We start from the raw sequence: 26,606 nt of genomic DNA, 5'->3' as shown, positions 1-26,606 counted from the left end.
AGTTTGAGGATACACTTCAAAAGGAAAGGTTTTAAGTACTAGGGAAGGAGAAAGAAATGTGATTCTTCTGGGCTTTTACTTTTGACCATATGGCATGTATACGGTTCTGGGTTCTTACCCTCAGGGCAGAAGTATACACCATTTGCTAAGCTGTACACCCTGACATGGTGCACCAACCAGGTTTTTATTCATAGCACAAAAGTACCATCACCAAAATATAAGCCAGTGGGCATCTTTTTCTAGCCATATAGTCTATTTTCAGACCTGTTGACTCTTACCTTGGTTTTTCATTTACATTTATTTTTTATTGGCCTCTTCTTTCTGTTACCTGACTAAAAAGCAAAGTGTGCTTATGATTTGCAACTCTAAAATCTTCCTAAATATTTGTTTCCATTCTGATTTTACATGTCCAACCACCCACTGACTACTAACTTATGAATTTCTTGTAGAAAGGGATAAAATATTTGATATACACAATTTATACATGCATGCATACACACATATATACATACATGTATCATTGAAAATACTGATAGACTATACTCAGTCCTCAGGAAATACATGATGTATTAAATATTTCAGTAATTAAAAACAGTACACAAAGGTATAGAGTATGTCCAAGTGAATAGTGCCTGATGTAGAACCAACATCTCTAATTCTTCTCTCCACTTTCTCAATTGTTTTGTAATCACATTCATCCTTGATTCTACCTCTGATATACACCAAAGTTAGTCACAAAGTTATTTTCATCTTTCCTGCATTATAATTCTTATATCCATCTTTTCCTTCCTGTTTCTACTGTTAACTCCCAAGCCCAGGCCCTATCTGCTTCTACCTGCAATGCCATTATTGGCTCTCAGCTTCCTTTTCTATGGACAGCCCACCAAATTTCAAACCATATGGCAGGTAAAGCAAAATCAATTTTTCTAAAGTACCATTCTGATCACGTCACTTCCCTGAGGAAGATATTCAGGAGCTTCCTCCTCTTTACAACAGCAAACTTAGACTTCAGTCTGGCTTTCAAGATCCTGAAATATCTAAGCTCACTGGGTGTATGCAAGCATATTGTAAAAGATAATCAAACGCAGTCCAGTGTTTCAAATAGGGCTTGTGGATGTGAATTCCGTATGCAGTGCTCCCATCATTGTTAGCATATTTTTCTAAATTACTTCGTAGCACCTTTCATCTTAATAATTAATGAATGCCACCTATCCCTGAATGAATAAATAGGACAATGATGCAAACACATATTTATTTACTCTTCCTTTTCACCTCGACTGGTACCAATATAGGGTTCGATGAAGAGCCTGGATATATATAATCAGAATCTATGGATCCAAAGTCTGGTCTTGCTACTTTTGTCAACTTCAGCCTTGGACAAGTCTCTTAATCTTTTCAATCATCAGTATTTTTCTCCCTAAAATAGAGATTAGAATAATATCCACTGCTAGGATGCTATGAGTATTAAATAATGAAGAACACATAAAACAGAACTTGAAATATACTAAGCACTTAGTAAATATTAGTCATCATAGTCTTTGTTATCCTTCTCTGGTAACCATTCTCTTACTATCACTTTATTTTGTAGTCATTGGCATCTATCAATATTTTAGTCAAATGGTAGGTAAAAGATACAATACTGAGGTTCAGCTTAGAAATATCTGCTGTGTATAATAGCAAAGACTTGGTGTCACGGTCTAAGAGTCAGATAGGAAGAGTCTCTGGAGTTGCTTTATGATTCTAGGCAAATTAAACTTATTGGGTACCAGTTTTCTTATAAGCAAAATGTTAATAATAATATTAAAGTTGCTGTTGTAAGGGTGAGTTGATGGATATACATCACAGGACATTTACAAATATTATTCTCAGTTACCCTTTCTTTAAAATGACTCTCAGGGTCTAAATAACATTGATAAGCATTTTGATATTTAAACATATGCCTAAGTCATAGTTTGATCAAAGTATAAATGAGAAAACTTATAAAAAGTCTGCCTTGATAATTACTTTATATTGTAACAGGTAAAGGAACAATAAGAGGAGTTGCTCCTCTGACTTTAATTCTGATAAAATAAAAGAATACAATTAAATAAAAAAGAACTAATAAGTAAAGTAAAAGTACAAGAAACTTTATGAAAAAGGAAGAGGGCAATAAGCAGATATATGCATAGATGTTTGGAAATAAAGTGAAAATAATACATCAAATATTATGTTCCCCCATCTAACAAAAAAAAGCATCCCAAAGTGAAGATGCCCCTATAAGGCAAAATTCTGAAAGCATATGCCCAAAGATATTCATGTAGAAGAAAAGAAAGAGAGTTGAAGAATATAATGCACCTGCAAAGGATATCTTGGATGAGTAAATATTTTAAGTTGAAAAATTTCAAATTGAAGATGAATCATTGGATTACAAAACAGTATTTCCTCAGGATTCAGGATAAGGTGAGAGTCAAAAATGTTGAATACAGCAGCAATATAAAAGATGATTTGTGGATGTGTATGCATGTGTGTGTATTTTAGATCTTTAAACTCTCTTCCTCAACTGTGTCCTCAATTATCAGAGAATAAATAGACCTTGATATCAAAAGTGAAAAACAGAAATCATCAAGTAAGTTCACTCAAATTGTATTCTATCACTTTCGGATTAATGGAAGTACACTCTCCTCTTTCCCAAGGCCAAATCCTCCATCTCTGAATGGCGTTACTTTTACTTTTTTCTTCTGCAGAACACTGCATCACCAGGTAGCTCTTCTCTTCCCTTTTTCTTCTCTTTTGGAGTTTCAGTCTCTCTTTCTTCTCTGCCTTATTACCATGAACTATAAAAATCTCCCAAATGACAAGCTTTCTTCTGTTCTACTCCATTCTCAGGCAACAAACTCTTCTTTTGTTTCTCTGTCACACTGCTTGAATAGATTGTTCCTAATTTCTGTCCCAACATCTTTACTTCTGGAACTTTGGTTTATTAGAATGCTGGGAAGCTGGCAACTAAGGTAGGGTTCAGATTCACTGACTCAGCTCTTTCCCCACAGGTGAGGATGTGGTCTTGCTAAACCTAGATCAATAGGAACAGTTTGATATTTGTCAGCCTTTGTAAGTGAAAGTACTGAAGTGAATATTTTTCTAGAATGGTGTTTGAAACCTTACCTTAAATATTTTCTAATGATACTCCACATCCATTTCCATCATCTTTGCTACTCCCCTTTATCATAAGAAATGGAAGGCTAAAATCTTTATTTCCCAGGTTCACTTGTTGCTATGGTTGTTAGAACCATGGAGGCACTTAGGATGAGCTGCACATCTTAGTGGTTTAACATGCTGAAAGAGCGTGTATGACATCCCTACTCTTCTGAGGAGGTGCCCGTGGACAAGGAGACCTACAGATGTGGATGATGGAAGCAGCTGGACTCCCTATTCCACAGTCTAATCACACAGTTCCTGGTGCTGGTGGCTGTGATATCAGCAGCAGGGCAGCTTGGCTGCAGGGCTTTCTGACCTCTGATTAGCAGTTGCTGACTTGACCTTGCACCTCACTTGAGGTATATTATGACCTTGAAGCCAGAAGATTGGTGGCTATCTCGTGCCTTCCCTTTTCCCTGCTTCTCAAATGACTTCATAACCACCCAATTCTCTATATTAAATTATTTTCTCCTAGGTTTTTTCATCAGTCTCCACGCGATAAAAAGTCTCAAATATTAAGGGAATTATCGTATAAAGAATTGAGCTTCCTAGATTTAGCAAGACCCTAACATGCAGAGTGTAGCTATCAACTGCATGCACCTCAGGGATGATGCTGAGATGGGTTCCATCTGCTTCTGCTCTGAGCAGCCACCTTATTTCCAATAAATTTTATATATTTTTTCCTATTTCAATTGTGAGTTTAATCTAATGTTATAGCCAATCTGTAGCACATCTGAGACCCTGCAAATTCCTCAGTTCATTACCCAAATGACAAATCAAATCATTATCCTATTGATCTTTTAACAGAATTTGATCACATATGTTTAAAATTTTCTCCTCGCAGGTAGTTACACTAACTTTCTAAATAATTGTTTTCAATTTTATTTGTTCATATACTTAAAAATCCATCAATTAAACTGAGGTATTCCAGGGATCTGTCCTTGATTACATCATTTACCTCTTATACTCTCCATTTAATCTGAGGTATTAATTATTAATGATTTCCTCAATTATACCCAAGTCTTGACCCTTGTCAAAATTCATGGAGTCCCATGTCCCATTATTAATTGTGCATTTCAACTATGATTCATAGGCAAATCAAATGAAACACACTGAATCCTTTATACATTCAATAATTCATGTAAATCTGTATGCCAGGCAATTTTCTATGTTCTGGGATAAAAATTGAGACAGCCATTACTTCTCTTATAGAGATTACATGCTAACTACATAAAAATAATTGTAATGTATAAATTATTTTATACAAACACTGGTCAAAATTAAGCAGACAAGTGAGATAGTTTAGGTGGGGATGGGAGCAGAGTTGGAGTGTTGTAATTTTGAATTTTGTGGACAGAAATCTCTTTGTTAAAAAAGTAATATTTGATCAAGGACTTAAAGGATAAGAAAACAACTCATATGAAACTGCTACGAAGAGAAAATTGTAAGTACAAAGATGAAATGTGCCTTAAGGGTTTAAAGAAGGGGGGCAGTCTATGGAGAACAAGATGACCAAGGTGTGGGGAAAGGAGATGGAATTCAGAGAAGGCCACTGGGGGTGGAGTGAAGAGAAACCTTGTGAAGCATGATAGGTCTTTATAATCACTATGGCTTCATCTCTGAACAAAACAGGAAGCCACTGTAATGCTTTCAGCAGACGAGAATTACGCCTTAATTACTTAACTATTTGTTTAATAATAAGAAGCCCTTGAGATCTTTTATTTAGGCTATACTCCACGGGGGGCATAAGCCAAATGGGAAAGCCAGTTTAGGACTTTAGGCAAAAATATACATTAAAAACAAAACCAAACCAAACCAACAAAAACAACTATAGTATAGAATATAGAAATTTCATGAGAATAGTAAGACCCTGTAAACACCTTGTTGGTAAAAGAGTCACTAAGACTTGCTAAAGTGTTGGGTGTATGGTCTGAGTAAACAAGTTGATCAATGATGACTGTGAGTCTCTTGACCTGAACAACTGGAGACAGTTGCCACTTACTGAGATAGGAAAGAATGCCAAAGGAAGATATGTAGAGGTGAATACAGATTAGCTTTTGATATCTGGACATTTGGAGATTTGCGTTGGCTCTAGAACATCTTTGTGGAGAGGGAATTAAGCTTGATATAAAAGTATAGAATTCAGGGAAAATATCCAAGCTGATGACATATTTTGGAGTTTTAGAGTATAGGTGGTATTTAAATCATAAAAATTAGAATAACAAAGGTGTGAGTGTAGATAAAATAAAAGAGACCCCCAAATTGAAGTACAGTGATTTTTAAAGTTCAGAGAAATATGGAACTACTAGGAATGAAGACCAAAAAGAGCCCGATGAGGAAGAAGAAAAACCAGGAAAGCATGGTGACATGACTGCTATGTTGTGGGTTAGGGAGAAGACTCAAGGAGAAAGACACACTCAATTGTGTAATTTGCTGCTAGATGAAGAAGTATGAGGATTGAGAATTGACCACTGGATTGAGCATAAGAAGGTCAGTGGATACCTTGATAATAGTAGGTTTTACAGAGCAGTGGAGGTAAAAACAAGACTGAAAGTGTTTGTGACAGAATGAGAGGAAAGTAATTAGGTGCAGCAAATATAGTCAATTATTTTGTGAACTTATTAACAGAAATGATGCAGAAGTGGAGAAATGATGCAGTAGCCAGAAGGATTCATAAGGTCACAATAATTTTATTTAAGACAGAAGGAATTATTTTCCACTCTAGAATTAGAAAGAAAGGAAGGAAGGAAGGAAGGAAGGAAGGAAGAAAGGAAGGAAGGAAGAAAAGGACTTCCTTGGTGGTTCAGTGGTTAAGAATCTGCCTGCAAACGCAGGGGACATGGGTTTGAGTCCTGATCTGGGAAGATCCCACATGCTTCAGAGCAACTAAGCCTGTGAGCCACAACTACTGAGCGTGCGCTCTAGAGCCCGTGAGCCACAACTACTGAGCCCATGCACCACAACTACTGAGTCCATGTACCTAGAGCCCATGCTCTACAACAACAGAAAACACTGCACTGGGAAGCCCTTGCACTGCAACAAAGAGTAGTCCCCGCTCGCCGTAACTAGAGAAACCCCATGCACAGCTACGTTATATATATACATATACATTTATATATTAGGCTATTTAGAGAAAGATAGAAATAGAAACATAGAAATCAAGATAGTTGTTTCATGATAAGTGGATCATGTTGCTTTATGACTAAAACTCCAAACTTCCCTTGCTGTATATATGATGTAACAGAATGTAAACATGATGAATGTTTCTAAGGAGATTCATAATTTGTTTTCTTACTGACTTTCTATTCATATCACCACCACTGACCCACCCACAGGATATGCCATCCAGTCCTCCATTAAATGCTCATGCCTTTTCCCATCTTGATTCTTTCCATCTTTCTACTACTTCTTCACTGGATCTGTTTCTACTCCTTCAGATTCAGTTAAAAAGTCGATACCTGTTTGAAGCTTTCCCCAAGAATTACAATCATAATTTCATTTTGTGTTCCTAAGCATTTGATTCACACTTCTATTGCAACTAATATCTTTTATACTATAGCTTACTTGTGAAAATCAGTTGCTAAGTATTATTCATCTTTGTATTCCCAAGATCTAAACTAGTGCTTAGCACCTATCAGAATTATGTATGCTGAGTGAGTAGATTAACAAGTGATTCAGAATTGATACAAGCATGGATCCCTAAAAATAATATCTAGTTATATTAGTTTAATTTTTTTCAGAGGAGTATGGGAATGAGGAAATTAAAAGGATGTCATAAATAGTTTTTGAAGACAAATAAAAGCTTGCCTTACAATATAGGGAAAAAAGAGAAAGATGTAGATTTTCCAGGCTAGATCATAAAACTGATCATGTAGGAGAAATCTAGTTTTGTATTCAGTTGAAGAAAGTGTGTTTTCAAGTGAACTACTTTTAACCTGCTTTCAAGTTTTACAGAACAAGGGTCTGGATAAAATGCTGTCCAGGTACAAGGGCAAGTAGATTGACTGTAAGTCCATATCTACAGAATTCTGTTCAATTGATCCAGTTTAACCTGTAAGATGGTCTCTATTCACAAAAATGACTTGTATAGGCTTACCCATGACCTAGGTGAAAATAAAGATGACTGCTTCATGATATTTGTGAATTAAATCAATCTGAGAAAAAGAACAAAAATACTGGATTTGACAGGGTCTCAGTAGGTTAAAATGATGAGTTCAAATAGGCACGATTAAATTTAATAGGGGTAAGTACAGAGTCCTGAACTGAGGTTAAAAAAAGAAATCAATTGTGAAACATAGCAGAGGAGACCTCATTTAATAGCAGTTTGTGTGAAAAAGATGTAGGAAAAAACACTGGAAGGAAAAATGTGGCAAAATCAAATGAAATTTTATATTACTTAATAAAATACAGTGTTCAGAATAAACAAGGTCATTAACTCATTATGAGATTTTACTGTGCATTCATCTGTGATGTCCAGATCTGGGTATTATATCTAAAGAGACCTCAACAATATGGATTATTTTTTATAGTTTATTTCTTATACCCATAAGAAAAGTGACAAATATAAACTATAATTTGGCTGTAATAGTAAGTCACTAACACTTGTCGAGCACACACCGTGTTGGTGCTTTGGCTGCATTTCCTCACTTAGTCCTCGCAATGGTCTTCTCAGGTAGATCTTGGAGAGGCTTCTGTGGCATGCTGAAACCCCCTTCAGATCCAAGGCTCCCTTTCCCCAGTGCTGGAAGTGTTAACTGCTGACAGCTTACAGCAGAGTCCCTCCCCTGAAACTGCCCAGGAGAAGGTAACTTGATCAGAAAAGGGTGTCAATTAATAAAGCAAAGGTGAGATCTCCATATTAAAGTTTATTATGAAAAGTTTACAGTTAAAAAATAAGTATAGCAATGATGAAATGAATTAAGAAAGTTAAGAAAATTATGCATAAAATCATTTGATGAGGTTGAAAAGATAGTCTTTCAGGAAAAGCTCTTTAAAATAAACATGTACATATACAGAATGTCTTGTCAGATTATGATCTATTGGAAGTAGAAAGCTATAAAGAAGAAATGATAATTGTTAACTATATGGTTGCAATTTCATTTATCCTTATGTGTTCTACATTTTTAATTTGCTCCAAGATAGGCATTTAAATTAAAAAAAAAACAAAGTATGCTTCCTAGCTAGAAAGTCACCAGGAGGTACATTTTTTAAAATTTCATGATGAAATCCTTAAAAAAAATCTCTTTCTGTCTCAGTCTCTATCTAATTTTATTTTTATTTGGCATGTTGATAAAACATTAATTTAACAAAATTAGTTATCAGTCACATGTAAAAAATGTTGTGTTTCCCATAAAATTATAGAAAAAATGTATTTATCTCAGTTTTCTGAAAATGAGAACTAGACCAGAGAGGACTGGACCAAACTTTGCCCATGAATATGAAGCCAGAGTTTAATAGAAGGGTTTTTTGTGATTTAATCAAAGCACAGTGAAATATCTCTTATTTAAAAAAAATCATTCTAGAAATGAACAATCATAGGTTCCTTGGTATTACTTTTGTGAAAATGTAAAAACAAAGATGGGGTTAAAGAATAGCACTTGACCCATTAAGGTCATACGTAGGAAATGGTACCATAGAAAGGAATGCTGCCCTCTGGGGCACTTTGATCTAGCCAATATTTTAGTCTACTCATTATTTAAATTGTTATAATGATAGATATAACAACAAATGTGTTTTTACATATTTTTTCCTAATTTGTGAATGCAACTTTCTTCTATAAAATAGGTATAAATATCACATGTAATTCATTGAACTACTATGACAATTATGAAGATGAGTACTCATGATTTAATTTAGCTAATCATTTCTATCTCTTCTTACTATAACTTTATATAACTGTTCTTTCCCAACAGAGATAATGGCAAAATAAGTGGGAGGCATGGAGGTGAATTATCCAGCTCATGAGTATGAGTGGCATCCATATGCCTATTTCTATACCCTGTTATATTTTCACTGTTACTGAAGACTGTATCTCCATTGTTAAGAACAATGCTATCATCATACTTATTAAGAGATTTAAAAGAAATGTCTAAATAAATTGCTATATTTTAGAGTGAAAATTATACCTGCATATTTTAAAACATTAGTAGTGTGTGAATAAATGATTATTTAATATGAAAAATGCTGTTCTTAATATTTTGAAGCAACTTACAGGATCATATATCAATGTATGTATGCACATATGAAAAAGATGTGGCTATTTATTAAGATAGTCACCTGTGTTCACAAGTTATGTTGCTTTTCTAAAGCGGCTCTATCTTATGCATATTTGTTTATTGGACTTAGTTTCTTTCCTTTTTATTCTTTTTCCTTTTAAAATAAATGTATATTTATAAAAAAAATTGCAAGAATAGTGCATGGAACTTTTCCTTTTAATCTGAACTATTTAAAGTAAGTTGACATGATGCTAGCTTCAGCATTTACTTTCTGCAACACATCCTCCTACATAAGATCTATGAAATAATTAAATTGCCATCTAATCCAAAGATCAAAACCAAATTTTACCCTTATTCCAATAATGTCCTTTATAACAAAAGGATGTATGCATGGAATTTATTTGTTATGTGTCTTTTCCTTAATCGTTCCTTGCTTTTCATGGCTTTGACACTTTGAAGGCTAGTTATTTTGTAGATGGTACCTCAATTTGGATTTGTCTTATATTTCCTCACACTATATTCTGATTATGCATTTTTGGCAAGAATATCACAGCTGTTATTCTGTGTTCTTCCCATTGCCTCTTTTTGATAGTATGAAAGTTTAATTTTCTCATTGTTAATGATATTAACTTTGATCACTTAATCGAAATGGGATCTACTAGTTTTATCAACCGTAAAGTTACTATTTTTCCCTTTGTAATTAACTAATAATTTGGGAGTAGGTATTTTAAGACTATACTGATTTTTTTCTCATCTAACTCTCACAACCTCTTTACCAACCATTGATGTTCCTTAGCTGAATTAATGTATATTCTGATGTTTGTTAAAGTTGGATAATGGATGTTTTTAACATACAGCCATCCTTTTTTTAAAAAAAAAAAAATCCTTTCTTTATGGCTCATCACATTATTCCAGGCTTATCTTGTACTTCTCTGTCCCACTCCTAGAATCAGCCAATTTTACAAACAGCCCTGGTTACTCCCAGTGAAGAAGGGTACTTAGAAACCAAGATCTATCTGCTCCCAAATCATCTCAGTGTGTAGAATTTGCTCAGAAATTGTTTTCTAAATCACATTCCTGGCAAAGGAAGCTCCTTGTAGAAGTGGCTGAACACACACACACATGCACACACACACAGACACACACACACACCACCTTCACTTCTTTTCTCTATTCATCTATGTACATAAGACCAGAGTACCCCCAATAACCAATCATCAGCCCAGGGTCATTCTAATTTTTGCCTTTTCCCTATCTCTTCTCCAGAGGTGAAATAGCTATATTAGCTATATTAGCCATGCTAACCCTACCAACTTTGCAGAAATGAATCATCCATCACTGCCCCCACTCCTTTATTTAAAACTGTCCTTACTCTGATCAGGTTCTAATACTCCTCTCTGGGTTGCTGTTTCTGTTTTAAAACAGGCACATCCTTTTCACTCAGCCATGGCTCCAACACTGAACTACTGAAGACCCCTTAACTCCATTTCACTCCCTTCAGGATCTAGCACCCTATGCCAGGCTGCTGTGCCCTACCCCATTCACATACAAATGCCTACCTTGCTCAGAGGTAGGACTTAATTATTCAGGAGGGAAAAAAGGAAGGAAAGAAGGAAGAAAGGAGGGAAGAAAAAAATATTTTTGATGCAAAATAATTTAAAATGTAGCTTTTCCTTTTTTCACTGACTATGTAGTACAAAATTTCATGCTAAATTTTGCCTGTTTTAATTTATTGCTCTTTGGGAACAAAGTAATATGTTACAGTGTAAAATAAAGTAAGTCAAATAAGATTGACCTTTTACTAGGTCAAATAGGCCAATGACATATTGAATGGTGGTATTAACATATATTTTGAGATATTTAAATTTCTATATGTTTCTCATAATATTTCATTTAAAATCACATTATACTTTTAGTGTTTCAATTCTGTAGGAAAGATTTAATTTTATAAGCATTAAAGTAGTCTCCTCAAAGGAATCACATTCATAAATATTGATATTTAAAGGTATGTTTCCCACCTAAGATACAGTGTCTAATTCATTTTTATATCTTCATAACAATTTCAGTTGAATATATATTTTCTGAAACAAAATTTTAGCCTGTATTAGTCACAAAATTTTGGAATATGAGGATAATTGCAGTATTTGAGAAATATTTCCAATAACATAATAACTCTTATCTTGAATGAACATTTTCTGTTTTTTATTATGGTGGGAAAGAGGGAAACTCACTAATTTCAAATCTTCATTAGAAAGATATGTATAACACATATTTTTTAATGAAAGATACTACTGTGAGTATTGTGAGATATGAAGGTACACAGACATTAGTATTTCCTTGAATTTAATAAGATTGTTTAAATATCAACAGTATAATGTTCTATTTTTTTTTTTAACATCTTTATTGGGGTATAATTGCTTTACAATGGTGTGTTAGTTTCATATTTTCTTAGAATTATGAACTCTCAAAAAGTGAAAAAAAAATTTGGTCATTTATCAAGCTTTACCTTATAGAAAACTGGTTTTATTGGGGTATAATTGCTTTACAATGGTGTGTTAGTTTCATATTTTCTTAGAATTATGAACTCTCAAAAAGTGAAAAAAAATATTTGGTCATTTATCAAGCTTTACCTTATAGAAAACTGGGTCATATACATTGCCTCATAAAAAAAGGCAATATATAACAGTACATCAGTATTAATATAATTATACATAAATATATATAGTAATATAATAATCATATGTCTAGTTATTATTTATAAAAAGTTCATACTAATTACAAGAACATTGCCTAATTTACTAAGGCTTGGAATTAATATGAATAATGAATTCTTCTCACCATTACAGTTGATACTTCAATTTACTGTCAATGAATTTAATGTGATTTAACATGTTTCATTTTCCTAGAATTTAATTTGCTTGTATTATGGTTTATTCAGATGCCTAAATGTGTAGCATCTACTTCCAATGACTTTCACTGAGATTAGTTTTCTAATGACTTCCTGGCAGACAGTGCACAGTGGTTTATTTCCTTCCTTATTTCATCCCTCCAGCCTCCTTTCCCTTCTATCTTTACCTCTCATCTTAACTTTTTCCTTCTTGTTTCCTTCCCTAAAACCCTTTCACACAATCTTTCTCTCCCTTTTCCCCCAGTGTAGTAAAATAAAACTTGTATTGGAGTATAGCAGGTTTTCCAGTTACATAATAATTTGATTATTATTAGCTTTGTAAACTTTTAAAGTTCCCTTTTGATCTTTACAACTAATGATTTATTTTGAGATATATTGACAAATCAAAAGAAATAAATATCATTCATAACAATATAAAATAATAGCTACATATTTGAACTCTGAAAAAGTTTAAAAATATTTTCATGGAAGTTATTTATTCTATCAAAACATAAGATTACAGTAATTTTCTGATATTTCTTGACCTGGACTTAGAAGACAATAGATCACATTTTTGCATCATCTGAACTTTGCAAAGCATAAAAATGGATATTTCCAGATTCCTAATCAGTCTTGTAAAACATAATGGCAAATTCTATAACTATATGTGCTTGTATATATTCACATAAATATAAATAAAAACATATCAAGATTTCTAGTTAAAGTAAATTTTAATCTACATGATATTATTTTTATATCTTTAAGCTTTAAGGGAAGAACTGGAATGCTTTTATATATACAAAATGAAACACTTCAGTAAGTTACATAACTCTAAATTTTCTATTTAGCTTAAAAATAAGGTTACTATTTGTTCTTTCAAATTTAGAATTTTAAAATAGATTAATTTCATTTTCTCTAAAGATATCTTTTGTTTTTATTTTTTGACAAGATTCTTACTTTAAATGAAATGTAATTTGATGTCTTAAGACATATGTTTCCTACTTTTTTAATAGATGTGTCATATATAAAGTTAGGGGAATTAGAATCAGGGTTAAAGTTAATCTTGAAGTCCTCACTATATATCAGATACAACTGTTCTAAATTTTTAAGCAGCAGTTCTTTGTTTCTAATAATAACCTGTATCAGGATTATCAAAATGTAAACACTATTTGCTTCCAGAAATATTTTATGAATTCTCAGAAATTACTGTGCTATACTTACCAGCCAAGGCAAGAATATATTCTTGAAATCTTGTTCCTATACGGTTAGTGGCTGTGCAATTATATCGTCCAAAGTCATTGTCAGATGTAGGTGCAATCTAAAATAATTATAATAATAAAAATTCACAATTTTAAAACAATATCACAGAAATTTTAAAATAGCCTCTAGCATGCCTTACCATCTTTACACATATTCAATTATTCACAACTCCCTACCGTAACTCTTTTTTCTGTCCTTTCAAGATGTAATCCATGGATCTGTACTACCCATAGTCCCAGGTAAATTATAGTCTACCAATTTATTAAGTAAATGCCAGTATTTTGTTACATATATTGAATAGAAAAATCATTAGATATTTACCTATGAAAGTTCAGAAAGTAGTACACAGTTTGGAAAATATGTATTCTGTAATTGCTACAGACCTGACTTTGAAAATAGGAATCTTGTACTAAAAGCATTGTTAACTCTTTGTTTTCTAGGTTGTAGCCTAAGATCAGGCAGATTTAAAGTTAAGAAAGGCTCGAAATATGTCAGCTTTCTCTTCCTCTTATGACTTTATTGAACATAAAATACTAACAAAAGACGAGGACCCATTGAAAAGAAAAATCTTTCCAGGAAGGCATTTTGCAAGGAAATATTGCCCTTGTGTAGCAATTCCTGTAGATAGGCACATTATCTTGATATCTAATAACAGTATCTTGCCTCCATTTCTGTTCAATTCCTATAATTCTCTTTCAGTTTAGGTGGAAAATAGCTGACCTCAGTCCTTACACATTTGAAATCCATAATTAAGTTAACATTCTGGGATTCTATTGCTGAATGGTGGGACCAACCCTGTAATTATAATGTACCGAAATTCTGAAGTATCAATTCAGAAAAGAGATTTGATGATAGTAAAGATATAATTTTCAATCCCAGTTACTATTATTAAGAGAGAATATGCTTACAACAAGAGTTGCTGTTAATTTCAAGTCTGTCCCCAAAGGGGGAAATGGTTTTGTGATAATGGGAGGCTATTAACTAAAAGTGCAATTTTGAGGTCCATTGAAGATGATAATTCTGAAAGAGTACAAAAAAGCTGTGTCATTCATCTTCTAGTCAGCTGTCCATCTAGGAATAGATCATACGTTTGAGGACTAGAGGCTTTAACAGCTCTTATATAAGTACTTCTAAGTGACTAAAATATTCATTTTTCATACATTCAGGTTTTAATAAATTAGGTTAATTTAACTCTAAAATAATTTTACTACTGGAAATGAATTTGACCAAAAAAATGTCTTTATTCTACAGGCATATGAGAAAGTCATTTGTATACCCCATAGGGAAGAATGTGTACTGAATCACTGCAACGCAAAGACAGGATGGCCGTGACAAAGAATCCTGACTATTGCACAGCTCCTCAAGATTAATGAAGTAACGTAAATATACCTATTTTAACTGGAATAAAACTTTAAGAAGCTCAATTCAGTTGTTTTTCTGTTCTTGGGAGTTTGCCTATCAAAAGATAAAAGCTTTATAATTCTACCTGAAATAATTTCTTTATCGTGTTTTATGATAAACAAATACAGAAAACACCCCTAGTAGCACAGACTATTAAAAACACACAGATCTAGACACCTGGGCCAAATCATGTGCCCTGCAGTATATCTGGTGTATTCTAGGAAAGCAGTAAAGTCCAATAGTGGTTGTACACCCAATTCCAGCACAGTGAAATAATAGATAATTTTATCAAAATAATATACAACAAAGATACATAATATATATTTATTTTAAATATTTAAGTGTTTAAAATATGCAAATTTTTGTTGATATTTATCTAATAAGTACTAGAAACATCTACTTATGATACCACTTATTCATATTTTAATATGCAGTCAAAATAATTCAAGTTTACTTCAGATGTTGGGCTTTGATAGAACATAGCAGAATAACAAATGTGGTTTTGAACACCAAAATATAAACTGAGAGTACAACGTTAATAAAGGAGTTTGCAAGTCTTCTTCCTAAACCTTCAAAAACTTGATTTCCTCTTTCTGTATATTCCATGGTAAGAAAATCATTTATTTAACAGTTAGCATCTTTATTCAGGGCAAGGAACAATACAGATGATCCAGAGCAGAATATTATTCCAATCAACCTATTAGAAACCTCCTGCATCAAATTTTGTTCATATATTGAAAAGTTGTCCTCTTACCTCAGGGGAGTGCCTAGGCAAAACAAATAAACAAATTTGGATGTCCTTTAGAAATGCATTTATTGGCAATAACCCAAAGGATTTATAGACTGTTTTGTTACTTTCAAAAAATCGCAAATTAAAAAATGAATATATGTATTTAATCAAAGAACCTCGGTTTTCTGCTATGGTTAAATACCTAAAATTTCAATTGAATCTGGCCAAAGTCTTTGTGAAATTGAGCTCCCTGTCAATTTGCCAATAGTTCTTCTAATATAGATACAAAAAAACAAACAAACCAAAAAAAAAAAAAAAAACAATTTAAATTGAAATAGCTTTAGACAAAGTGGCTTAATTACCAAACAGTCAGCTATTCAAACATTTGGGGGAAGTGATAGCTAAATCATTCTATCAACTAAATGTTTCACTAAGTCCATTTATTGGGTGGAAGTGTTAATATGGCACCAGTGTGAATACCTTTAAGTTAATGTGGTATGGATCTCAAATGTTATTCGAAAACATGCATCTTTAAAATTTATATATATTGAATTAGTAGAGAAAATGTAGCATCTTTTTAGCTAAAAAGGTTGTTTGAGGAAGATTCCTAATTGTTATGAAAGCATCATAAATTGGGAGGCTTGATGATCATTGTCATAGACTTATATAAACTTTGGAAATTGATATACACACACATAATCTGCAATTATTAAATTAAAGGTATTGTATTCAAACAGAATTTAAAGGCCAGGCACTTGGCAGTATAAAAACAATTATCTACAATCTTAATGTAAAATAATAAAATAAAATGAGGCAATGAACAAGTAAATCTGGTTTATTTAGGAACGTGTAAATATGTAGCCAGTAGATAGCATTTATATATACCAGTCTAAGGAGCAGGAAGGTGTAACCACAGAGTCAGTGTCCAGTAACAACACTGAAATTAAACATTTGGCCCTCAGTAACTGACAAATTACTCATTCTTTCTCCCTATATTTTTCCTGATATAATTGTGTTTTTTTCCCAAAAATAAATTCATGAAAAATAATGGCTTTTGCTATATACCCATATTACTATATAAGTAGTGAGACATTAACCATTAACAAACCATAATCCAAATGCATAAAATTTCCCTCGAGTAAGTAAACATGAAATATATACAATAGGGTATATGTATATTATAGGATAGAAATATATTAAGATACTAAGATATTTAAACATGTTCTAAAATAGTAGATAACTGCTAAAGTAATACAATTTGTTGATATGTACATGAAGACTTACCTCTAATATTATTTTTCTCCCTGCACTATATGTCTTTAAATTAGTGGTGTTTTTAGCTGGCAAGACTAATTTCTCTCTTCTCCAATGGACTGATGCTGGTGGATTAGATTTCACATCACAGCTTATATTGATTGGATTTCCTTCCCAAGAGTAATAAATTGTTTGGTTTGATATGAACTTGGGAGCATCTGTAAAGCAATATAATATAACATTACAGACCTTTTATTTAAGAGAGTCATTTAATTAGTATAAACAATAGTAATCATTACTGACTACAGAAAGAAGCCACAGCAATTCTAATTTCATATATTTACTATGTGATATCAGAAATAATGAAAATATATCATTTGACTGTTTCATCAAATCATTTTAACATTAATATAAAAATATTCAGTCAGCCAATTATTAAAATATGACATATTGACACTCAGAGTCGTTTGCTTTTAATAATCTGACAAAAATTTCCATGAAGTAAATTAATGGCTCTCTACATATGTGAAATATATTTCTGAAACAACTCATAAAGTGAGAGTTTAGGATAAAACAAAATTTGTGGTCTTGTGTCATTTTTTTACCTTTGTCCTAGTCATATAATTTCTTCTATAAAATATTTTAAGGCAGATATAAAATCTAAATTGAAATGGCAATATCACAACTAAACAACAAATATTTTCCTGAAATGTCATTTCCAGTTTTTAATAACCAGGTATGTTTAATTTAATTTGAATATTAATCAGTTTCTATAATGCTATGTCAACTGTCAGGCCCTTACACCAGACCTCTGTAATGATAGGTAAGAGAAAATAGAAAATACATTATAAATGCATTATATCATTTTATTGAAGAAACCTAATTTTGAAGACACAGAGACGGTTTTTAGTCGTGTTCCATTCAAGAACTATGACATAGCCCAAATGCCAAGCAACCATAACTTCTCTGAGTCTCAATATCTTGACTGTATAATTGAGAGGATTCATTTTACAAATTTCTACATAACATACTCTTAAGTGGTAGCTAAAATGTTGCTGGTATTTATACTGATTATTGTTGCTACTAATATTAACTATTTAAAACTTAATATCCCTCATAAGTTATCAATTTCAAACTGCCTAAATTAAACCTTTTGTTTTACTACTCAAATTACTTAAAGATGATCTTCTACCAATTTTGTTATATCAACAGATTATATATCAGATATGTAATATAAGAATTATAATCTCCAGTACAAATGCACAAATAATTATTTAAATATTATTTTCCTATACATGTTTTACTGTATGTTTTAAATGCCAATCTCACATAGAAGCATGAAATGTTTATTGAATGCTTTCTATATGACAATAAGCTTATACATTTTATTTCATTTCATCTTTTTCATGACTTTGTGAGGAAGGTGTTACTTTGTCATATGCATGAGGGATCCGGAGTAAGAGCTATCAAGCTTATTCTAGTACAAAGTTGTAGGCGTGGTACGTGAATCTGGGGCAATTTTAACTAGGGTCCATTGAATTTCTATTCAACCCAGGAATATTATAATATTCACTACTAGCAATGTGTTGGTGATGTGGACTTTATCATACATTATTGAGGAGAATATATTTGGGACAATTCCTCAGGAACACAAAAGCCTTAAAAAAAACTTTGTAATCTTGATTCTGCAAACTAGTCTTAGATATCTCTCCAGAGAAATAAGTAGAAATACTATCAAATGTTAATATAAAGGACTTTTAGCACATTGTTATTTTAATAACAAAATCTCAAAACAACTTAATGCCCCACAAAAGAGGATCAGATAAATAGTGACACATATTGGCACTTAGGTGTGCTAATATTACACAGATGTATCTGCCTATGGTTTTCCCTTAGCTGCAATGTGTCTGTCCTTCCCTTTACCTGGCTGCGTTCAAAACTAAGCTCCACGCTAACTTAACGCAGCCTTTCCACAACCTTCAATTGTGGGTTAGTTCCCTTACTTTGTGTTCCCACAGATCCTATATTCTCCCTCAGCATGGTCATAGAAATTGGAATGATCTATTGATATATGATTGTTTCTCTACCAAATGATCTGAATCTTATGGTTTTAACAGATAAAGAAGATATGGTATATTGGGGTGGGGTCCCTGCCAGCTCCAACGCCACCCTTGCCTCAAGTCATTTAACCCAGCTGTTAGCAATCCCACTACTGGGCATATACCCTGAGAAAACCAAAATTCAAAAAGAGTCATGTACCAAAATGTTCATTGCAGCTCTATTTACAATAGCCCGGAGATGGAAACAACCTAAGTGTCCATCATCGGATGAATGGATAAAGAAGATGTGGCACATATATACAATGGAATATTACTCAGCCATAAAAAGAAACAAAATTGAACTATTTGTAATGAGGTGGATAGACCTAGAGTCTGTCATACAGAGTGAAGTAAGTCAGAAAGAGAAAGACGAATACCATATGCTAACACATATATATGGAATTAAAGAAAAAAATGTCATGAAGAACCTAGGGTTAAGACAGGAAAAAAGACACAGACCTATCAGAGAATGGATTTGAGGATATGGGGAGGGGGAAGGGTAAGCTGTGACAAAGCGAGAGAGAGGCATGGACATATGTACACTACCAAATGTAAAATAGATAGCTAGTGGGAAGCAGCCGCATAGCACAGGGAGATCAGCTGGGTGCTTTGTGACCGCCTGGAGGGGTGGGATAGGGAGGGTAGGAGGGAGGGAGACGCAAGAGGGAAGAGATATGGGAACATATGTATATGTATAACTGATTCACTTTGTTGTAAAGCAGAAACTAACACACCATTGTAAAGCACTTATACTCCAAAAACAATGTAAAAAAAAAAAAGATGTCCCTTCAGGAGTTCTGGCCGCCGACTAATGGCCCGACCCCAGCCAAGACCTCCTGGTAAGACTATAACTAGTGATGTTTGTACAACCAAAGACTCTATTTTGTGCTTTAAGGAGAATAAAATTGACTATGTTTAAAAAGAAAAAAAAGAACATATGGTATTGAGATATATATATATATATATACAAAATGAAATGTAACTCAGCCATAAAAAAATGAAATCTTGCCATTTGTGACATGTATGAACCTAGAGGGTAGTATGCTAAGTGATGTAAGTCAGACAGAAAAAGACAATTACCATATGACTTCACTTACATGTGAAATCTGAGAAACAAAACAAATAAACAAACATAACAAAACAGAAGCAGACTCATAGATACAGAGAAAAAATGTTCAGTTGCCACGGGGAAGGAGATTAAGAGGAACAAACTTCAAGTTATAAAATGAATAAGTCTCAAGAATGTAATGTGTGTATAGATGGCCTGAGGAATATAGACAGTAGTAATAATCTAGTAGTAATTTTTATGGTGATAATTAGACTTATCCTGGTGATCTTCTCCTGATGTGTAAAAATATCAAATCACTATGTTGTACAGCTGAAACTAATGAAATATTGTAAGTCAATTATACTTTAATAAAATAAGATTTGTCTTGGTCACAATTATATACCTGATGGCTTACATAATGTAAGATGCTTACTTGGTTCTCTAAAACTGTACATTAAATTTACTGGATATTAAACTGTCAGTTAATTTTTAATTCAGTGGTTCAGTTAAATTGAACAGAAGGTATTTTCAAGGAGAAAAGGAAAGAAAAACTTTTTCAAGACCTGGGAAGATTAAGTGCAAAATCTAAGAATGTATAACTAATTAGGGTGCAACCGTAAGAGAAGCCAAACTTCCCGATATTCAAAGTCAAAAGTTAAGCTATATCTATATCCATTTCTAGCTCTAGCTCTATCTATAAGATATTTTATTACTGCTTAATCTATATGAACTATAACCTCTTTAGCATTATAATATGATAGAGAGAAGTTTATAAATAATGTATTTGCATGTAATATATATACCTCAATATGAAAATCACACACATTAATGTAACTATTAATACCTGACTCACAGTCTACTCTGTCCGCAATATAGCATCTGTGTGTATGTGTATTATATTATTATAACTTAACCATAAACTTAGGGCATAATTTGGCTTTTCTGTAAAAGCAAGCAATTGCCACTAATTGCTTGCCTGATGATCTCAGTGGGAATTTAATTTGGAATTACTGATGCTGCATGCAAACGTGCTACAGGCAAAACATGCTATACTGAAAGCTACATTTAAAAATGTATTTGAGGTGTGAGGCAGGAAAGTACTGATAACTCCTCTCTACAATAAAACAGAAACTAAATTCCTGTACATTGTATGCTTTGTAAATATCAAACCAGTAGCAAGGCAGCCGTAGTCACTGCCACAAGGTTGGCATGTTAATGAAATCGAACAATTGATATTGGGCCACTTTTTGAAAAAGGATGTGCCTCTGGCAGAGGCAACATGTGAAGACTTCAGGCTAAACAAATGTAGCCGGATCTCGGGTTGGTAAACCCAAAATTGTAATTTGCAGAAAATAAGGCCTTTTCAGAAGAGTAAGGCTTTAACATCATGAGAGGCTTGAAATGTTGTATTGTACGGAGGAAATACATTTTGGCAGTTAAAAAGCAAAACAAAAAGCCTAGAGGAAGGAAGAGGAATATGCCATGAGTAGAACTGTGCAAAGATCAGAATTGATGAGATATATATATATGCAGATAGGAAGATAGGCATAGACAAAGTTTCACCTTTAAGTTGCATTCTTTGCATTCTTTGCCTAGGTGTTGTGCCCTGTATTCTATGCATTGGGAAAATTAATTCCTGACCACATGAACTATAAAGCTATGGAAACATCTCTTAAGGTACTGTATGTCCCCTCAATCATATTAACTTCCAAATTAAAATATTTTACAAACTATAATGAATATAAATAACTTTATTGGAAGAACAAATTTTTTATCTGAGAAGAGTTGAGAAGAAAAATAAGAGAAACTTGAAAAGTAACAAATTCCAAATATGCCATTCAAGCTCCTTACTGTCTATGTCCATGGCCTGCTTTTAACAAGAATCCTATTAGGCCAGTTTAGTAAGAATAACATTATCCTTGAAATTTAATCAAGTTCCTGTTAGTAATTTTCCATCCATTGACTCTTGTCATTCTGCTCCTTGGCTATAAATCCCTACTTGCCCTTGTACTCACAGTTGTGTTTAATCTTTCTGCTCCATTGCAGCATTCTTGACCCCTACTGCAACAGTTTTGAATAAAGTTTTGCTTACCATTTTTAACAAGTGTCAGAATAATTTCTCTTTGACAAAAGAAAGGTACTCCCAAGAAAGGTAATTAAAAACAAACAAAAATACTTGCTTCCCTCTCTTTAAGAGGAAATGACAAAGACAGATCTGAAGCAAATGTGACCCTGATAAGAACCATTGAGTTGTTTTCTGTAATTTTGTACATGTGAAGTGTTTGCTAGAGTTAGAATTATTTTTTAAATGTATCACACACACAATAAAAAGTATACCCCAACCAAACTTTCAGACAGGAAAGATGGGAGATTTATACCCAACTGAGTGAATTCACCAAGTTCTCATTGCAAGAAGAGATCTTTGTATTTATAGTATCTAAATGTGAACCAAGCTAAACTTGCAACACTTGTGCACACGGTCATTATAAGTTCTGCAGAACTGGACAGATCTCATAAGATCTAATATCTGGAAAGGAACATGGGAATCTTTATTTTACATACAAGAAACTTTGTTCTGGGATACTTGGGAAGGCTGTGGCACAGCCAAGATCACAGTCTGGCTCTTTATATTCATTTCATGAAATCATACCGCTATGCCAATTATTATATTACTAAGTATAAATATATTCTCAGGGACTAGTTTCTATAGATCATTAACAATGTTACTCAACATTGGAATTAATGTTTGAAGTGATTATACCAAGTAACCAAGGAAGCATTTTATTATGTCCTGTATACTATATTTAAGCAATAAAGTAAAAATTTAATGCAGATTAGAATGATTTTAGTGAAAACACTGCACATTAGTACACCCACTTATGTCCAGGTGATGCCAAGAATGTGAGATAATTAAAATCATCAGTTTTCCAATTTCCATGCTGTTGTACAAGAAGCTAAGATATAAAAATAAATATATTCTGGGGAATGCCAGTCATTTTCCCCACCCTGGATTTTTTGGCTAGAACCATGTTTTGGCAACATATTCTTGAATAAAGAGTGCTTAGATAAAATCTCAGGAAAATTAATCTTACATATGAAAAAATATAATCTAAAACTAGAGTAGGAGAAAGAGAAAGAGGGAGAGGGAGGGAGGATGGGAAAAAAGGAGGAGGAAAAGAAGAACCAGGACAAGAAGACAATAAAATATATTTTTGCCTAGTTGTATAATTTACATTTTACAAATATTTCCTGATTTCATTCTATGTTCTCTTCTGGGTATTGGGAATCAAACATTGAACATGAAAGAGAAGCTTCCCTCACCATCTTGGAGTTTTACTCAATTATATATGTTCTCTCAAGATTATTTATTTTATAACTGAAGGTAACTTGAGATAATTCACAGGTATGTTTATATCAATCTCAGCAACAAGACACAAAAAACTGAAATAATAAACTATAAGTTTAAGATTGTGAGCAGAGAGATAACACATTGTTTCCATATCAGAAAGTCAAAGACAATCCCCTAGATTCCAGTTTGGTAACTTTAATATACCATCTATTTTGAATTAATAAGAAATATAATCTAGTGTATAAAGTTAATTTGGTTACTGCTTATATACAATATTTGTATTTCAAAGGTAATTTTAAAATATTGCTGTCTAGCTTTCTTGTGATTAAGAAATTATGAATATGCTAACTCATAGTACTTTTGCTCTTGATCATGACAAGTAAATTCTTGCACTAAAAAAAAAACAACAAAGAAAAACAATTGCCTAAAGTAAATGGAAGCTATCATCTGACATCTCAATAAAAAATAAATTTTATCCCCAAGTGGGCATATTTACTAATATCTTAAAATATAATTGCCTTTTAAAACACTTAATTATATTTTTTATTTAAAAATGAATTTACTATATGTTTTTTACATCAAGAAAATTCACAGGAATTTCCCAAGTAGAGCTCAATATTCAACTTATTAGGATATTGATTAATAAATTAGGTTATTATCTGTTTCCAAATCACTGTTGAAACATTAAGATGTGAAAATATATTACATTGCTTCCATCATTGTTAATTCCAACATGTGCTGGGCAATCGCCAATTTGAGTATGGTGTCTTCATATCTGAACCTGATAGTTACAGTTTATAGATATTTTGTTAAATTATATTCCACATGTACTTTACTTGAGTATATACTGCCCCTATTAAAAGAATGCTCTAGACTATAATGAAGACTAAGGGGATTTTGTTAATAAAAATACCATACATAGGATATAGCAAAAAATGCTAGACATAGCTGCAAAAATATCTTCCATATTCTAAAAATGTCAAACATAAATACTAGCATGTTTCTCATTCTGCACCTTTCTCAGCAGTGAAATTCTGATTCTTTCATATGTAGATGAATATCTATGTATATTCGTATATTCATATATATATATGAATTCATTCTACAGTGAACACAAATATGCATTATTTCAGGGGAATTTTGAGTTACTGTTTTATTTTTTGGGAGACATTAATTATTCAGAATTAAATTGTAAATGCCTTAATTTTCATGTTTTAAAATTTTAAGTCACTGCACATGAAGTAATATGCTTGAGAGAAAAAAAAACAGTATTATAATTTTTCTTATGTTTTCAAGAAAGCTAAACTCATCTTTAATTCTGACAGTATAGTGGTATCATATATTGTACTCGATCCTTTAAACAATGGGCTTATTTTTATTTGAATTTCTAAATTAGATCCATGTTACCATGAAAAGGGTGATGCAATTCTGTTTTTTCTACATACCTTACTCTTACAATAACTGGTTTAAAATTTAAGTATTCTCTATAGGATATTGAGAGTAATTTGCATTTTGTTTATGTTTTGGTTGTATTTGGTTTGATATTTTAACTGTCTATTTTTTCATTTATTCCATCATCCATTTCAAACACTGCTATCGTAAGGTGCCTTGCAAAACAAAATAGTAAAAATTTTCTAAATATTAATGATTGAACTGATTACACATTTCTAATCAAAATAATATCAAAGTTTGTGTCTACTGACACTAAGCCCTTAGCAAATGCTGGATATAATTGTTTAGCTCTAAAGGTTTTGTCACCCTGGCTTTTCCTCAACAGCATATTTTGAGTTTAGAGGGGAAAGAATCAGATGCCTAAGGCTTCCTCTTAAAGATTCTGAATGTGAACCTCTGGGAAGGGCAGCCCCTGCACTAATTATCCAAAATTATTATTGTATGTCTATTTTATACTAAGCACTGTTTAAGTGTGGGGAATTCAGGCCAACAGGGAATCCTTTCTAGTGGATCAGGCAGATGCAAAAATAAATAACTATACCGCAAGGCAATGCATAGCACAATTGAAGTGGAATGCATAAGGTTCCTGTCTCAAAAGGAATTAGCATTGGCCCTAATTAGGATGTTAAGAGGAGGCACAGGGAAATCTTCCCAAAAGAGGATGAATTTTAACCTCTAACATTTGTGAGCACATGAAATGTGTTGAACACAGTGCTAAGTGCTTCCCATGGATTGTCACAAATCTTACAATCAGGATCTGGACACACACACACACAATAGTGGATGAACTACACTGGAAAAGAGAATTTTGCAGTTGCTGTTTATAAGTTAAATACTGTATTAGAAATAGCTTCAGGCCTGCCATTGAATTTAAGTTCCACCTCTGCCAGAAAACAATGAAGTTACCTTTGTTTTCTGTTTATTAATTTGGATTTTATGTTTTCTTTTCTTTCTTTCTTTTTTATTATAGAATTATTGAGTTGAACTGGTTTCCTTAATCTCTAAGAATCTACTAACATAGAAAACGTGAGTCTGGCACAAATTTTAAAAATGTAGAGAGAGTTATAATATTTACCAATATTATATTTACCACATATTGGTAAATATTATCTTTGGCAGTGAACCATATAAAAGGTGACATTTGCTTTTGGCTAGAATTATATAAATCTCTTGGGTAATGCTAATTGTTTCATGTCTTTTAGTCTCTGGTACATGTACTCATATGAATATATATATAGGTATTGAATATATATATGTATTCATGAATATATAATGAAAATGAAGAATAATCCCACTTTACTAAATATCATTTTAATAAGTTAATATCTTTAAAACCAGAGAATTCACAAGAGAAAAAAATACAAGAGGTCCTAGGTGGTGAAAATATTGGAAAGTAGATTATTTTTAGGCTTCCATATCTTCTACTTAATGGTTATATGATTAATAAAACTGTACATATTACTGCATAGATTGTAAGAAGGAGATCTTGTAAAATTGGATGTAAAGTGAACACAGACTTTAAAAATCAAGGAACTGTGTTCTCTTCACTATTATCACAATGGAAAGATCTAAGGAGACATTATTTAGATTTAATTAAATGGTAGCTGTATAGACTAGAGCATTTCAACATACTTCTAACCATGACCTTAACTAAATCTCTATTTAAAGTTGCCAGCCTAAGAAGAAACAGCAAAGCTTGTCAGGATCTGAATCTGTCACTTCCTCAAAGTTGGAACC

At 32.6% G+C, this 26,606-nt stretch overlaps 1 protein-coding gene across 1 annotated transcript in view; it reads right to left on the bottom strand.

Annotated features, from left to right (window-relative positions):
* The window catches only part of NCAM2 (neural cell adhesion molecule 2), a 207,531-nt gene that overhangs the window by 88,192 nt on the left and 92,733 nt on the right, over positions 1–26,606 (bottom strand). The window contains exons 10-11 of the mRNA XM_024732007.1: positions 16,952–17,139; positions 13,498–13,594 (exon numbers count right to left, since the gene is read on the bottom strand). Coding sequence (XP_024587775.1) covers positions 13,498–13,594; positions 16,952–17,139 — 285 coding nt within the window. The remainder of the gene's footprint in view (positions 1–13,497; positions 13,595–16,951; positions 17,140–26,606) is intronic.

Source organism: Neophocaena asiaeorientalis, unplaced genomic scaffold, assembly GCF_003031525.2.
Source record: "Neophocaena asiaeorientalis asiaeorientalis breed wild unplaced genomic scaffold, Neophocaena_asiaeorientalis_V1.1 scaffold55, whole genome shotgun sequence".
NCBI lineage: Eukaryota > Metazoa > Chordata > Mammalia > Artiodactyla > Phocoenidae > Neophocaena > Neophocaena asiaeorientalis.
The sequence above is the reverse complement of the archived record's forward strand: the minus strand, read 5'-3'. Positions and strand labels throughout refer to the sequence as shown.